The following is a 17885-nucleotide window of genomic DNA, read 5'->3' as shown; positions in this document are numbered from 1 at the left end:
ATAATTTAAAGCAATTTCTCTTTCTTTTATTACGTTAGTAGTTACAGTTATGAATATATTTAGAAGACTTTTTAATTTCTTTTTTAAATTTTCACAAGTAAATACTTTTTATTCCAGTTATGAATAAGCTCTTTTATATGTTCTCAATTATTTTCTCTGTATTTTATTTGTTTCTTTTCTATACAGTAAATACAACCCACTCTTCAAAGTCTGTTCTTACTTGTAATTTTGATTTCTTTATGAATTTCTTTTCATTGTTTGCAATATTGAGTATCACTTTTTATTTACTTCCCATTTATGAAGAAAAAAGTTAATATTATTTGAAAAATAAAAATCTAAATTTTATTATATATGAAAGGAGTCGTTTTCAGATCTAACAAATTACAACCTTATTTAAAATTATAAACAAGTGTTAAAAATATTGATGAAAAATCCACAGTTTAAAGCAAAAGATATTTGTGATATTTTGGAATATGTTAATTAGAGAGGTTTTAAAAGACATTGTTGAAAGTAAATATATAAAATGTATAAAGAAATAAGTGGTAGTTCTCATTTACACTTACATTAGCATAGAATTTTTATAAATACACCTGGTTCATATTCCTTTATTATAAAATCAAAAATGTCTTTTGCAGAAATTTTTCTAGACTGGATTTATGAATAAGTTTTACCTTCAGTTCGAAAACATGGCGAATATAAACTAAAGATTAATGTAAATCAAATCTATGAAGGTCAAATAAATTATTTAACAGAGCTAAATAAAACCAAGGGTGACTATATTAAAAAATCAGATGAAATATTTGACAGAACTGTACAAATTGTACGTGATAAAAATGCAGAAATAAATAGTTTATTACCACATGTTTTCCTCAAATAACTGATGAATATTTAAGAGCTATTACTAATATTTTATATTATATAATTATTATGACTTTTAATATGATATTCGAACACAATTCAAAACTGTTAAAAACAAATAAATATTATCACAAATAGATATTCAAATTGAGAAGAATATTTTAAAGTTAATTATGTACCAGATTCAGAAAATTCATATCAACAAATGAAAGAAACTTTAAGAATTACTAGTTTTCGAAATGATTGCAATACTTCGATTAGTTATTCATGTGAATATGATGATATAACTAATCTAGCAAACGTTTCTTAAAATATAGAACTAAATTTCTAAGTATTTTTTTCAAAATTGAATTATAAATAAGTCTATCACAATTTTTATATACAGCTGATAAACAAAATTAATTAACACCAGTTGACTCCAAATATTCAAATTAGAAATTTTCAAATAATTTTGACACTGAATCACTTTTGCTACGTTTATTTGAATATCAAAATATACTTGATCTTCTACAATAAAGCATTAAGCATAATGAATATCATATTCAATACCAGACGTTTTTCAATTTCCACCAACTAGCTCCATTTAAATATAAACCTTTTTATTAACATTTTAAAAAAGTACTTTACTTTTATTTATTCAACTATTGTTTGAATTATCAAAACATAACCATTGAACATATTCTATAGTACCTTTCTTCTTAAAAACTTTTACAAGACAAACATCTGGATAATTCGTTTTTAATAGTTCTTGTTCATAAAAATTTCCTCTTCTTTCTTCACCACTTAATTATTTCAGTGTATATATGATGGATTGCAATGAATAACGTGTCCAATTTCAAAATTTCTGTCGACAATGTTGTTGGATATTCTTTTTCGAATGTTACTTTAAATATACTTATTCTTACATTATCATCAATATTATATTTGGCATTATTATCGAACAAATTTGTGACATAAACAGTTTTCAATATTTTTTCTTTTTTTACGTCTTTCAGTTGCATCTTTATTGTTGTATGTTTGCCAATCATGGGAAAATTAAGAAATCATTATGATATTGCTGAATTCAAGGTCTTCCTAGCACAGAGAGTACTGGCAGATATGCCTAAGAAATCTCTGTGAATACTGCTGTATACTACTAAAATCATTAATTCACAGTGAACATCATGATACTTTAACTATCACAACCAGTTCTCAACAAGTTCTCTTAATTTTACCAACAGAATTTTCCGAGAATTACGGTTTGTTCACATTGTTGTAACTTAAGTTAACCGAGTATTTGTGTTATGCACTGAGTTGGGTTGTGCTGATATGCTGCGAAAGTAGCAGTGTGGATCTGAATTCATTTGAGTTTGTTGTCAAACCCACTTATAGAGAAATCATATTACTAAAAAAGCTGTATTTGAATCGGTATTTTTGTGAAAATATTGCTGTGCCTAAAATAATGGAATCATTAGGAAAGTTATTTGCTCTCATAAATAACAATCATGATGGTGGTAGTGGAGAAAATTATCTTTAGCATTATTGGGATACGCATATGTTTTAGGATGACCTTATTAATGGCTAGTATTTCATTTTAATATTACCTAACGAAGCATTTACCATGGAACGCTTAAGGGTAGCTTCTGTCATGAGAGTTTCAGGATTTTGATGGATTACTACATGTTGTTGACTATGGCGAAGAATTAGAAGAAAAAAGTTCCTGTAATTTAGACAGCAAACATCGTCATCTGGGTCATTATTATACACTTCGCGAGGTTTCACAAACAAATTATACGGATCGGCCATCGTGACGTCATGACGCGACGGAAGATCAACAACACAATATTATGTCAATTGAAAGTGGAGGGGGAGAAAGGAAAGGAAAGAGCAGGAGCTAATGCCATCAGGTGCAGCAACAATTAGTGCGTAATCAGCGGCGACGAGTGGAAACGTGTGCCAGAGCAGGACTCGAACCCGAGAGCTCCTGTTTACTAGGCAGTCTGTTAACCACTGCGCAGCTCGGATGCACTGTTCATTGCAATCCACAGACTACCTCGGCTCGCTCTTCGGCTGACTCGCACTCCCACCCGTAGCCACCTACCTGCAGTCCGGGTCCACGTCTTCCACAATCGGAAATACAGACATCACGCATTCGTGTAACTTATCTTCCATGCTGGGCAATGAATCCTACACGTGCAACGTGCACACACATTTACGTTCGACCTCCAGCGCGACCCTAAAATCAGCGAGCACAGAGAACATGGGCGGGAACTGCGTTTAGGTGGTGCTAAGTGGGGTTTAGCTGGGGAGCATGCAGAGATATTCTGCGCATGTGTAGTAAACACCGTGTTCAGATGGGGAAACAGTTAACGTGAGTGGCTTAGTATGTAGGAGATCCAAGGTTCAAATCCTGATGCAGCAGAAATTTTCACTCGTCCCCGCTGATTACGCATAAAGTGCCAATGCAGCTGATATAATTAGTTCTTTCCCCTTCCTCTCCTTTCCTTTCTCTACCCTGTTCCTTCAGTTTGCATAACGTGTGACACAGCTGCAGACTGCGCTTGGTCTCTGTTCTTTCGGACAAAATTAGAAGTAAACAGTTTTGTTTTAACCTCATATTATGCTTACTTATTTGTTGTTTATATGTGTGACGGTATATAAGTGTGTTGTAATACATAAGTAAGCGGCCTAGAGAATTCCTTTTATATAAGGAAAACATGCTGACGTAGCAGGGAAAAGAAGGGAAACAACGGAAAAATGCTCCTGTCGGAGCACAAAAGGGTGAATGTGTTCGCCTTTAAAAGACTAACAGAAGAGTAAAGTACAAGCTGCCTCCATCCTCATTCCGCCTACCTCGTCAAACATTTTCACATGCGATCGTATTCGCGCTTTGTTTCCCAGACAGTAGCGGAGAGGCAGTGACGATGAAATAGGGAGGATTCAGTGCTGCTGAGGGTGAAGGAGAGAGGAGGCAGTGATAGAGAAAGTGGCAGCGAAAGAGCAATGGATGAAAACAGAGATAGTGGAAGCCCAAGAGGACAGTGACAATAAAAGAGAAAGAGAGATGCTTGTAGATAGAAGGAGTGGGAGGAAAATGAGAGAAGACAGTATAAACGAAAAATACAGATGAGTGGAGACTCATCATTGTGTTGGCGGAGGGGTGGGGCGGGGGGGGGGGGGGGGTTGGTCTGTGCCCTCCCAGACCGACAACTTTGAATGCATAGCTATTGGGGAAATTTTGGACCAGGAAAAAAATGAGTTGGAACCCCCAAGGATTTCTGAGAGCCTCCGAGGTACGGTGGAGACAGTGGCATTGAGAAAAGAAGACAAAAGTCGGCAGCGTAAGTGAGAGAGGGGTAGTGAGCGGCAGCGGGGTGGATGTACAGTAAATCAGTGAGGGAAAATGGAGATAGCAGGAGAACGATACGTGCAGGCGGTGCCAGTTACAGAGATGCTGAGTATCAAGGCTTAGCTACACAGGGAGACAGAGAGATTGTGTGAAAGAGAATACGACTGTGCTCCCAACGTTTTCGTGAGGAATACGGAATGAGGGTGTAGGCGGCTGGTTCCCCTCTCTTCTGTCAGAATCTTTTAAAGAGGAGCAGATCACCTTTTTTTGCGCTATGAGGCCAGCACTTTTCCGCTGGTTTCATTTTTTTGGAACATCAAAACTCTTGAACAGTTTAATCTTGGAAGCTGTAAATTCTAATGTCATTCTTCAAAGGATTTTACACGCCAATAATTATTTCGATTTAAGCGATATTTACAACGAATTTTGTGTTTAACGAACTAAAACAACGATAAGTAAATTTATTAATTATTCGAAACTGTAGCTGCAGGAGATTAATCAAACATTAAGGCTCATTCGAGTAATGAGGCAGATACTGACTCTTGTGCGTCGCTAGGCCGCCCCTGTAGTCCGGTGGTCAGCATCTCTGGCCACTGACGAGCATGTCCCGTGCTTGACTCACAAAGACCACTTCAGATGTTTTCGAGGTGGAAAGCTTTGGAATTGGACCCCCACCACGTCGTGGTACCACATCCGATGCCACCTCATCAAACGGGCAGCCACACTGACCACGCAAAGAACCTAAAGGGTGTCAGACAAAAGGGCTTCCACCAACCTGGGAGTCTGACTATATTTATTAGTTTCTGTACTCCCCATATCAATTTTCCAAATTGAGACACAGTTACTTACAACTAATATATGTTTTTAAGCAAATATTTCTATCATTGGAATGACATACCAAGTACCTACCAATGTTAGTGCATCTTCCAAGATTGTAAACCTTTGTACCTTTTCCTTGGAACTTGAACTCTAGTCTCTCAGCATTCTGATGAAACGGAACTCGAAAAATTTCTCTTTTCCATTTCCCATCATGGCGCTATTAATATAAAACAGGATCTTGTTTAAACATCGATAACACAAAATTTGAAAATGATAACTATAAATGAAAGTACCTATTAAATTTAACATAGATCAAATAATATTCTAGATATAGAAACATAGGATGTTGAAATAAAGAAAAAGAAGCAAGGTAAGTATTGCTAAGATCACGCATTCAGAGTGTTCGTCAAGAACTGCTGTGAAAAAGTTAAACATACGGAGTTTAAAAGTTTTAGAAATTACTGAAAGACAGAGTAAATAAGGAACATCTCAGATACCTCTAGTAAATTTAACTTTGTCGCAAAGAAGAGGGAAAACGGTCAGCTCTAAAGTTTATTCACAGAAATGCAATATCTGACTAAAAGCAACAGTGCTTTCAAATACATATTTAGGTCGTTCATCCGTATTAATTGTTTCTTTACTGTGGGCGAACATTTGCATAGAAGTAACTAGCTACTTAAAAATATTTAAATGGCTTTCAAGTAATACGTTTATTTGCATTACCATCTTTCGCAGCAGCTGTTAAAATCGGTTACTATTGGTTATCCGTCTTGAGCTGACTGCAATTTAATTGAGAAGAATAATAGCAGACGCGTTTCGCTTTTATTTATAAGGCATCTTTGCACTGGCGAGCATGAGAAACAGTTTACAAGAGTTCAGCGCAAGAAATACTGCAGAATGGCAAAAACTGTCAAGTGCATATGTGAATCGAAGTCTTTCGACGTCAAACGTTGCTAGCAAGGAGGAAAGAAGCACAATACCTGAAGAAACACCAATAACAACGGAAGATGCTTTATAAATAAAAAAAATGAAACGCGTCTGGTGTAATCCTCCTTAATGAAATTGCAGTCAGCTCAAAACACATATCCAATTGTATCTCATCTACATCAACATGATTAATCTGCATTTTACAATTGATTGCCGGCAAATAGGATTCATCGAGGCACCTCCAAGCTATTTTTCTACCATTCTACTCTCGAACGGCGCGGGGGAAACGAGCTCTTAAATCTCCCTGTGCTAGCTCTGATTTCTCTTACTTTACTATGATGATCACGTATCCCTATGTAGGTGACTATCAATAAAATATTTTCAGAATGGGAGGAGAATGTTTTTGATTCAGATTTCACGAGGAGATCTCGCAACAACGAAAAATGCGTTTTGTTTTAATGATTTCCACCCCAGGTTACGTAATATATATCCGAGGCACTCTCTCCGTATTTCTCGATAATACAAAACGAGCTGCCGTTCTTTGAACTTTTTCAACGTCCTCCGTCAGTCCTATCTCATATCGGCCCCATACCGAACAGTAATACTCCAGAAGAGGGTGGACAGGCGTGGCGTAAGGAGTCCCTTTAGTAGACCTGTTCAACTTCGCAGTCTTTGGTTCGGTTTACCCACAACATTATTCACGTGATCGTCCCCGTTTAAGTTTTTCGTAACTGTAATCCCTAAATATTTAATTCAATTTACAGCCATAAGATTTGTGTGATTTATCGCGTAACGGAAATTTAGCGGATTTCTGTTACTAGTAATGCTGGTGTCTTCACACTTTTCGTTACTTAGTGTTACTTGCCACTTTTCGCGCCATACAGATATCTTGTCTAAATCATTTCAGGAACAGCATAGGGTCTGTGACGCTTTCTTGAGGAACGTCAGATATTGCTTCCATCTTTCTCGATGACTTTCCTACTATTACTACGAACTGTTTACCTTTCTGACAGGAAATCACGAAGCAAGGTCACACAACTGAGGCGATACTCCATAGGAAAGTAATGTGACTTGAAGACGCTTGTGAAGTCCGCTGTCGAAAACCTACTGGAAATCTAACAAATATGGAGAAAATTTGACATCCCCTGTCGATCGCACTCATTAATTCGTGTGAATAAAGAGATAGCTGTGTTTCACATAATTATTCATATATTTTTATATGGTGTGTGCTGCATTTATTGTTCGAACTCAGTTGAAAAGGATACAGGCAAGGTAAGTGTACGTCCTATTATTAGATTCCTCCTAAGCACACACGCACTTTTCTTGACTGTCCCTCTCGTGGATATATCACGCATCCAACTGGAAATCCATCTTTTACACTACATGTGCCATTTCAGTCGTGTCATACATTGCAATCCTACCACTGACAAATTTTCTTCCAGTGACCGTGAAGGTACTTGAACTTCCCATTTCTCACGATTTGCTACATCCAGATTCTGCTTTTCGTCGTAATGGAGCTGACTTGGAAGACAAGCATTCCTGCGGACATTTTGTAACGGCCTCCATATACGAATGGTCAGCGTTACTGCCTGCTGTGCGAAACGAGCCGGGTTGGATTCCTGGTACCTCCTGGGATTTTTCTGGGGCAGGGAGGTCTGGAACTGGGTCTACTCAGCCGCTTGAGGCCAAATGCGGAGCTGCCGGAACAAAGAAGCGGCGCCGGCGAAAGCATCCGCATTCGTACGCCAGGGGGACTGGCAGCGGTGTGATCGCACGTCACACCATCCTAGATCGCTCCCCGTACTGCCTCGTAGGCGGCACTCGTCCAAATAGAACAGGCACTAGGCCTAATCGACAAGTGGCCTTGTAACGTGACGCTAGCTGCACTAAACAATGACATAACGGCACAGCTTGTTATACTGTACTTAGCACAGACAGGCAGATTAAGCAACAGTGTGTCTGCTTCAGTTTTTACGTTGTGATGGTTTCGTCTTAGAAGTAAACTTTTGATTTTCTAATCGTAAGAAATTCCTATCCGTCTGTACTTTTCTAACATCGTAAGGAAATCTCCTGCCCCTTAACCCTTGAAATACCGAGTGGGGAGGAGGGGCAGTGCTTAATGCCCAAATTTTGAAAATGTGGTAATTCAGTCAGTTATTTTTTTTTATTTTGAATAAAAGTATTTAGTTTTTCATGAATTCTGCTATCAGATTCTATAAATTTTAAATTTTTCAGTGGAATGTAACCCAAATACTGAATCTTAGTTGTGATGTCACTTTTCACAATGAATGTCGTACATAATACTTTCATTATTAGACCTTACTTAGACTTCACTATCTTTTTAAAAAGTATGTTGTGAGTAAAATTCGACAACAAGTGACGAAATCTGCATTTTTATTTATTTATTTATTTTCCAATGATCGTACACCATAAAGTAACCCCAGCCTGGTAGCACAAATCACTTAAAACGCGTAGGCATTCTGAGTGTTCCAAAAGGCGTTTCCAGGTTCTGGGCCCTAGGGCAGGCACGAAATACCATCCCATGTTGCCCCCTCCTTCCCCTTGGTAGCGCACGTTATGGATGATTCGTTGGTACTGCTAGTATTAAGGTCCTATAACTGTTCGTCTCCACTCAGAGATTACAAAGAATACCACTCCTCCATTATGGTCTGCACACACGTGTCGATTAGAATGGCCAGAAGCAAAGTAAGGAATAGACAGCACGAACTATTACCTCTACAATAAAATTAATGAATTTTGTGGAAGGTGGGCTCATTGTCAGATCTGATACAACTCACACACCATTCTTTCAGCCTCCTTCATAACATCTATCGATTATTGTGTTCTAAGACTAACGTTGCTACAGTAGCGTTTTTAGTGGAGTAGTAGAACCTCACGCTGACTTCTTTGGAATTACCTTGCGCTTTACTGTAATCATCCAACGGTTCAGTGTCTTTCTCAAGTATGCAATACCAATACAGCTACAGCAATAAGCCAGGTTCATTTAATCACTCACCCTTACAGTTTCTCCGATAAGTTTTCAGAAAATAGAAAACGAAAGAGTATTAAGCAAATTTTCAGTTACGAATTCCCTGAACTTCATTGAATGGACTCTTTTACGCAACCACAAGGTTATTTTTCATTATTTATTACTTTTTTAGCGAAATCCAAAAATCACAAACATAAAAATGTTCTGACAGAGGCTATACAAGAATGTATGTACTATAGTAAGAAAGGGAGTTCGGAGTTTAAGGCCTCGCCTGCGGTGAGACCACTACGGACGTACCATATGCTTGAATAGGACAAGAACGGATGAATTTATGTAGCCGTGTCCTTTAGTAGGGAATTATACCACCTGAACTCAGGGAAAACGTGAAAAGATAAATCTTAATTACTAGGAACAATGACGTCTTCCAAACACGAGATCAGTGTCTTCAACAATTATGCCATTCGCTCTACATAATCAGTGTACGCATTCTGTGGCTTGGCAAGGTCTTACAAAGCATTCTCTAGACTATTCAAGTTGGGATGCTAGAATGTAAGGATATTAACACTAGCAATATCAAAATATTTTCTATAACGTGTATTTCGAAAAGGGAGAAGGGAGTACAGGGGGGAGGAGGTGAGCTTTATGCTTCCCCCTAAAAGAAATTTAAAAGAAACAATAATTGTTAGTTGTTGTTGACGTATGTTGACAACACTTTTTAAGGACGTCCTGATGTTTAAGTAGAATCAATAACTTTAAAATATCTTTTTAGGACACCCTTAGAAATATCATCCCAATTAGAACAACATGTAATACCAAGGGGGATAGTTCGTGACCACCACAAAAAACTAAAACATATAAATTTCATCAGCTGATGTTGAATTTTACTCACAAGAAACTTTTAAAAGAGATACTGGTGTATAAATAGGGTCTTTAACCTGAAAATACTGAACACGGCATTCATTGTGTAAACTCGTATCTAGTACTGCGACTTGAGTTTGTAGGTTTATTGGTTAGGCCAAACTGAAAACTTTAAAACATTCACGGACTCCAGCAGAAGACCTCAGCAAAAACAAGAATCTTTTTCTCAAAATCTGACTGGATTACAATATTTTTCAAAACGTGGGCCCAAAGCACTGCTTCTCTCCCCATTCCTTTAGTACTGTGGAATTAATAGGAGCCTCTTCGTAACAAAAAAATAGTCGCACCTCGAAAAACTACATCACAGAAATAAAAGTCGGAAACAAAGAGGAAATACCGAAACCGAGGCGTGTCAATAGCCATTAACTGCCCACACTGGGTCGATATGACACAACTTCTTCTTTCTTCTATTCCTTCTCACCAACAAAGCAAGTTAGAGTAGAAACTAAACTCACGCAAATAACTTCGTTATGATTTGTTTCCCGTGCTGTATTAACCACACAGCCGGCCGCTGTGACCGAGCGGTTCTAGGCGCTTCAGTCTGGAACCGCGCTGCTGCTACGGTCACAGGTTCGAATCCTGCCTCGGGCATGGATGTGTGTGCTGTCCTTTGGTTAGTTAGGTGTAAGTAGTTCTAGGTTCTAGGGGACTGATGACCTCAGATGTTAAGTCCCATAGTGCTCAGAGCCATTTGAACCATTTTATTAATCACAAGTATCGTCTATTTATTTGTATAAAACTCCGTCCGGACAAGCCTCGAAAGGCCGAACGGTATCAACCGACCGTCGTGTCACCCTCAGCCGACAGGCGACACTGGATGAGGATACGGAGATGCACGTGGTCAGCACAGCGATTTACGAGGCCGGAGCCGCTACCTGTCAGCCAGGCAGCTGCTGAGCTTGCCTCACAAGAGCTGAGTGCACCCCGCTTGCCAGCACCGCCCGACAGCCCTTGACTTCGGCGACCTGGTGGGAAACACTGATACCACTGCGGCAAGGCTGTTGGCCTGTTTCATTGTACACTTGCGCAATGTGGAAGCAATATGGCTTCTACTGTTCCTGTACATGTTACACAGATGGCTATATATAAACGCATGTCGTTCCTGGTACTTCAGTAAAGTGACCCAACATGACAAAATACCTGTGATATTTGTCAACAAGTTCCATTTGTGCCAGCTACGAAGAAAAAATTACGGAATGTTAGTCGTATACAAAGAATTTTGCAATAAGTCTATTACATCTTTCCACAAAGTAATAGAGTATCTCACAACAGAGTATAAACTGATGGGAACAAATCACAACATCAAAAAATAAATAATGTAGAGTAATCAGATTAAGGGAACACATTTTCCTAGGTAAGATATTTAAGTGAAAAAATTTGCGAGGTCACACGTTAATTCAAGCGCCAGAATGTTGACTACAAGGATGCAAATGCGCATGCACTGTGTTGTGTACATAGTTCCGCGTAGTCAGAGCGTACGCAACTTCCCCACTAGAGCGCGCCCCGCTAAGCACAACAGGGCAGGTGCAGCTCTCGTCCGTCTCCACACTACGAGATGGCGCTGTCTTAGCGACGGACCAAATTCTGCTTCCGCCGATCCGAGTATTAATATGTAACGCAACCAATGATATTGCTGCTAACATAGAACATTTTCTCCTCGCGGATCACACTCGCGCAGTGATACCTGAACGCTCGAGGTATTATAACGAGTGTACAGACCTCCGATTAGTCAGTCTGCATTAGTCTGTAGTCAAGTTTCAGTCTTCGCCTAATAAGATTATCATATTCCTGTACTTTGTTAAGTATCAGAGATATGTAAGAATAAGATTAACGTACCAAGACCAAAGGAACTTCAGATTGTCAATTGTAAACAGCATCCAGAACCAAGTTACGTAATGTCTATACTTTTTATTATTTTAATAAATGTGTGTGAAAATTAATCAAGTTCTGTTTAAAGTTGGTCACCGTCAATCTGCAACTCTAAGCGTGCAAGTGGCATTTCTATTATCTGACCTAACGGCAGAAGATAAACACGCCACGATAAGACCACGAGACATATTGCTGACACTCGATTACTTCGTTAGAGCGACAAGTCAAATAAACTGATGGTGTGTGTACCGAAGGTCTTACAGTACACACACCACACATTGTGTTGTACAGGTGCTGAATGTCCGTTTGTCGGATGGAGTTCCATGCCTGTTGGAGCTGGTCGGTCAGTAAATGGACGGTTAATGCTGGTTGTGGATGACGCTAGAGCTGTCGTCCCATACGTGCTCGATAAGAGACAGATCTATGATCGAACAGACCAAGGCAACATGTCGACGCACTGTAGAGCATGTAGGGTTAGAACAGCGATACGTGGGCGAGCGTTATCCTGTTGGAAAACGCCCCCTGGAATGCTGTCCGTGACTGGCAGCACGACAGGTCGAATCACCAGTCTGACGTACAAATTTGCGGTGAGGGTGCGCGGGATGAGCACGAGAGTGCTCCCGCGGTCACACGAAATCGCGCACCAGACCACGGCTCCGTGCGCAGGCGCAGTGCGTCAGGCAGCCAGGTAGACCAGGTGCAAGCCCTCACCTGGCCTCCTCGTAACCAGCACTCGGCCATCACTGGTACCAAGGCCGAGCCGGCTTTCATCAGAAGACACAGCAGATCTCCACCCTGCCCTCACATGAGCTGAAGTCGCAAACAGCGGGTTACTGGAGTGCACCTTACAGAGCGTCTGGCTCGGAGCTGTCCTCGGAGCAACCGATTTGTAACAGTTCGTTCTATCGCTGTGTCAGCTGCTGCTCAGATTGCTGCTGCAGATCCAGGACGATGCGCCAGAGCCATGTGCCAGACACATGGTTCGAATGGTTCTGAGCTCTATGGGACTTAACAGCTGAGGTCATCAGTCCCCTAGAACTTAGAACTACTTAAACCTGACTAACCTAAGGACATCACACACATCCATGCCCGAGGCAGGATTCGAACCTGCGACCGTAGCGGTCAGGCGGTTCCAGACTGTAGCACCTAGAACCGCTCGGCCACTCCGGCCGGCGCCAAACACGATGGTCTTCCTCTCGGTAGTGCCTCTCGGCCGCCCACAGCCTGGTTTCCTAGCAACCGTACATTCCCGTGATCTTTTTGTTTTATCTACAAAATTTACAAAGAATGATTCAAAATAAAATTAATTTGAGGTTGAAATATAAATAAAATTTTGTTGTTTTTAAGAATAATATAAAAAGAAGATAGGATAGATGAGAGATTTGTTAGTACCATCACCGAGTGTGACTGACGGTGAATACCTCGGAATGGTTTCATCGAGCCGTTGACCGCCAGTCACACACACACACACACACACACACACACACACACACACACACAAATGGTTATTAGTAGAGAAATGTTTCTTATCTTATTTGTTACTAATCCTATGTATTAACTAAAGATGAAAAACGAAAATTGTAAGATGTACGACCTGTTTTAAACATCAGGTAACAGGTCTATAATTTGGCAATAAATAAATAAATTCCCGTGATCACCGCTGCCAGCAATCGTGTACAGTGGCAACATTCTTTCTGCAGTATCGCACAAGGAACATCCAGCTTCTCCTATCCTTATAACGCGACTGCATTGAAACTTAATGAAGTGCTAATAATGGCTACTTTGTCGCCTTAAAAGCATTCTTAGCTAACACCAACTCACCATGTTGAACCTCAAAGGTAACTAACGTTCCTGGACGTTACAGCGTGTGTGTTTGAAACGAACTCGATTTTCATCCTGACAGTGGCGCTGCTAGGACCACTCTTACGCAAGAGGCGCGAAACTGGAAGGAGACATCTTTCAACATGCCTACCAATTTTCATTTATCACGCATAACTTCTTTTTGGTGTTGCGATTTTTTTTCGTCAGTGTACAATAGCAGGACTGACATGAACCAATCATAAACAGGCTGCTTCTCAGTAGAGTTCGGTAGAGGGATGTCAGAAATATTAAATAACTGACCAGGGTTCAAATTCACTTAGGGAAACGTTGAACGAATTTTTTACGAAACGGCGAAGACGGGAAACGCTAGTTTCGTCACGAAAGCAGCTTTTCTAGGTACAGACTGTAAAGCTACAATTTTGTTTCCCACGAGCAAAATATAATGGTAGATGGAACCTGCTGGGCTCGGATCCAGGGACTCTGAGGCCAGCGCCAGGTGGTGGCTGGCTGTGGCGGGGGCGATGGCCTGGCATGTCAGCCGCGGTACCCTCTGTGCCGCCGCCGCCGCTTAACGCAGTATTGCCATCCTGAGACAGACTCCCGAGACCGCGTTAAGCCCGTGACGGCCGGCTTCCAGCCTGAACTCAGCGCTGCGGACAGCTGCCGCCGTCGCTGATCTCAGCACGTATCCCAATTTTTATGCCTTCTTTAATTACATGACCTAAGAAGACTTTTGCTTTCATCATGACAGAGTTATCGTTGACTTTAAATTTAAGTCGATCTTCTGTAGTGTCGCGGAATAGTAAAGAGTTGGAAACGTGGAATATTGTCAAAGTTTCGTTGCCTATGCCGAGAGCCAGAGGCAGTAGGTTAGCCAAGAAGTAAGAGGATTGCACATGTAGCGGAATGTGTCGTCACACAGAGGAATGGCCTGGTTACACACAACAGGCGAGAGAGAATTGCTTAGCACGCAGGTTTGTGTTAGACGGAGACTTTCATAGAGTGTAAGACAGAGGTATATCGTCAGCTGTACTGCATTCCACAACTTGGCGTAAGTCTGCCGTAACAACACGTAACTCTGTGACAAGAACACCTAAGGGTCGAGTACGACAGATGAATCAGCAGTGTAAGTGGAACGAATGCGTTCATTACAAACGAGCATGACGTCAGGACGTCGCTCGTGCTTCCTTTAATTACGCCAGCCTTGATAGCAACAAGGCACTCGCAGTTAGACTTGCAGTTAGATGTGTACTGGGTCGCTGCGTAGCGCTCAGCTCGGTGATCGACATGTTAATCTTTATTAGGAGATGTTGCAGTAAGGGCGGCCCATCCGGCAGCAGATGTGAGGGGACAGAACCAGCTCTGGTCCTCTCTGCTGCTGCTGTCAATCATCAACCCAGAATTAGCAGACATCGCGGCAGACTCGCCCGCCGCCAATGCTGACCACATCAGTGAGCCGTGATCGAGATCGTCGCCTACACCCTGTGCATCTGCTGTCACAACCGGGTGAGCCGACGACGCTGGGGGACTGCAGCCCGTTCCGCCCGTCCACCGCGGACGAGCCACCAGGAGGAGCAGGGAAGAAGACGGGGTGGGACTACGAGAACGCTTCTCGTGCCGACAGCGCCGGGACTCCAACCCGGGACCTCCTGCGCGCAGCGGCGTGCTGTCTGTCACTGAGCCGGCTGGCCAGCCGGCGCCGCCAGCCACGCGCGGCCGAAGTAAGGGCATTCCACGCTACGTCACAGCATGCGGCACTGCGCTAGCAAGACTGGTGTGGCCCGGAGCTGGTGTCATCACTACCAGTCAGCGAGGACTTGGGGAAGGTCGTTGATATCACCAAGCTCAGCCAGCCTGTGTTGCGCGGGCCACATTGTACTCGGCAGAAATGTCATGAATTAATAAAGTTTCTTTGGCGTTTCTGACGCGTCCACAGTCATTTCCTAGCATCCTGACAACTGGAGAGGTCACCGCTCGGCCTCCAGTCCAGCGTAGGCGACCGGGACCACCGGGGCGCCTACATTTCTAATGCACTTTCGGCTACCTCCTATTTACCACAGTCAACTTTTGTTGAACTCGGTATTATTCTTCAGTGCATCCAGTCTGGCCGGCCTTTGTGTCCGAGCGGTTTTAGGCGCTTCAGTCTCGAACCGCGCTGCTGCTACGGTCGCAGGTTTGAATCCTGCCTCAGGCATGGATGTGCGTCATGTTCTTAGGTTAGTTAGGTTTAAGTAGTTCCACGTTCTAGGGGACTGATAAGCTCAGATGTTAAGTCCCTTAGTGCTTAGAGCCATTTGAACCATTTGTCCAGTGTGTCCAACTACTACACTGCTGGCCATTAAAATTGCTACACCATGAAGATGAAGTGATACAGACGCGAAATTTAACCGACAGGAAGAAGATGCTCTGATATGCCAATGATCATCTTTTCAGAGCATTCACACAAGGTTGGCGCCGGTGGCGACACCTACAACGTGCTGACATGAGCATAATTTCCAACCGATTTCTCATACACAAACAGCAGTTGACCGGCGTTGCTTGGTGAAACGTTGTTGTGATGCCTTGTGTAAGTAGGAGACTTTCCGACTTTGATAAAGGTCGGATTGTAGCCTATCATGATTGCGGTTTATCGTATCGCGACGTTGCTGCTCGCGTTTGTCGAGATCCAATGACTGTTAGCAGAACATGGAATCGGTGGGTTCAGGAGGGTAATACGGAAGGGCGTGCTGGATCCCAATGGCCTCGTATCACTATCAGTCGAGATGACAGGCATCTTATCCGCATGGCTGTAACAGATCGTGCAGCCACGTCTCGATCCCTGAGTCAACAGATGAGGACGTATGCAAGACAACAACCATCTGCACGAAAAGTTCAACGACGTTTGCAGGAGTATGGACTATCAGCACAGAGACCATGGCTGCGGTTACCCTTGACGCTGCATCACAGACAGGGGTGACTGCAATGGTGTACTCGACGACGAACCTCGGTGCACGAATGGCAAAACGTCATTTTTTCGGATGAATCCAGGTTCTGTTTACAGCACTATGATGGTCGGATCCGTGTTTGGTGACATCGCGGTGAACGCACATTGGAAGCGTGTATTCGTCATCGTCATACTGGCGTATCACCCGGCGTGATGGTATGCGGTGCCATTAGTTACACGTATCGGTCACCTCTTCTTCGCATCGACGGCACTTTGAACAGTGGACATTACATTTCAGATGTGTTACGACCCGTGGCTCTACCCTCCATTCGACTCCTGCGAAACCCTAAATTTCAGCAGGATAATGCACGATTGCATGTTGCAGGTCCTATACGGGCCTTTCTGGATACATAAAATGTTCGACTGCTGCCCTGTCCAACACATTCTCCAGATCTCTCACCAATTGAAAACGTCTGGTCAATTTTGGCCGAGCAATTCGCACGTCACAATACGCCAGTCGCTACTCTTGATGAACTGTGGTATCGTGTTGAAGCTGCATGGGCAACTGTACCTGTACACGCCATCCAAGCTCTGTTTGACTCAATGCCCAGGCGTATCAAGGCCGTTATTACGGCCAGAGGTGGTTGTTCTCGGTACTGATTTCTCAGGATCCATGCACCCAAATTGCGTGAAAATGTAATTACATGTCAGTTCTAGTATAATGTAGTTGTACAATGAATAGCCGTTTATCATCTGCATTTCTTCTTGGTGTTGCAATTTCAATGGCCAGTAGTGTACTAACCACACCCACAGGATATTTGCTGAACATTGGTAGTGCTGCGATCTACATTTTCTTTCACAGGCCTCACGAGGTGCCATATTTTAGTTTGTTACCTGAAGACTGATTCGCTTTTATGTCCCATCAAGATCTTGCTAATCTTCCATGTCACTGCAACAGAGAACATAAAAAAACTGTGAGTTACCCCACGGTGCGGTTCTGCTTGTGCACACCATATGAAATAGATCATGATGCTTGCTGGTTGCAGAGTCACGAAAGACTTTTTGTAGACGTTTTAGATCTCGTGACACTTATTCGGCAACATTTACGGCTTCCGCTGGATGGACCGAGGTCCTTAGAGCAGTGCGGGTTTGAGACTGCAGTTGGTGCCTGAAGGTCGGTGACGTAACAGCCAGTGTCATGGATTCCAGCAGCCACACGACGGTCGGGCAGTACTTGACAACGGCCGAGGAGCAGGCAGTCCTAAACTACTGGATATGCCACCACCTGACACGGCTGGAGGCCCGCGAATAAGGTATTCAATCAAGGCAATTGTATCACAGAGTAGTATCGTATTCACTGAAATCCAAAGAAACTGGTACATCCGCCTAATATCGTGTAGGGCCACGCAAGCACGCAGAAGTGCCGTAACACG

The 17885-nt window shown here is 42.3% G+C and overlaps 1 protein-coding gene across 2 annotated transcripts in view; it reads right to left on the bottom strand.

Moving 5' to 3' along the window:
* LOC124803052 overlaps positions 1–17885 on the bottom strand; it is a 594138-nt gene that overhangs the window by 310367 nt on the left and 265886 nt on the right. For both annotated transcript variants that reach the window (XM_047264177.1, XM_047264178.1), the window contains exon 9: positions 5096–5222. In XM_047264177.1, the coding sequence (XP_047120133.1) occupies positions 5096–5222 (127 nt within the window). The remainder of the gene's footprint in view (positions 1–5095; positions 5223–17885) is intronic.

This window comes from Schistocerca piceifrons, chromosome 6, assembly GCF_021461385.2.
Source record: "Schistocerca piceifrons isolate TAMUIC-IGC-003096 chromosome 6, iqSchPice1.1, whole genome shotgun sequence".
In the NCBI taxonomy this organism is placed as follows: domain Eukaryota; kingdom Metazoa; phylum Arthropoda; class Insecta; order Orthoptera; family Acrididae; genus Schistocerca; species Schistocerca piceifrons.
Note: the sequence above shows the minus strand (reverse complement) of the source record. Positions and strands in the feature narration are given on the sequence as shown.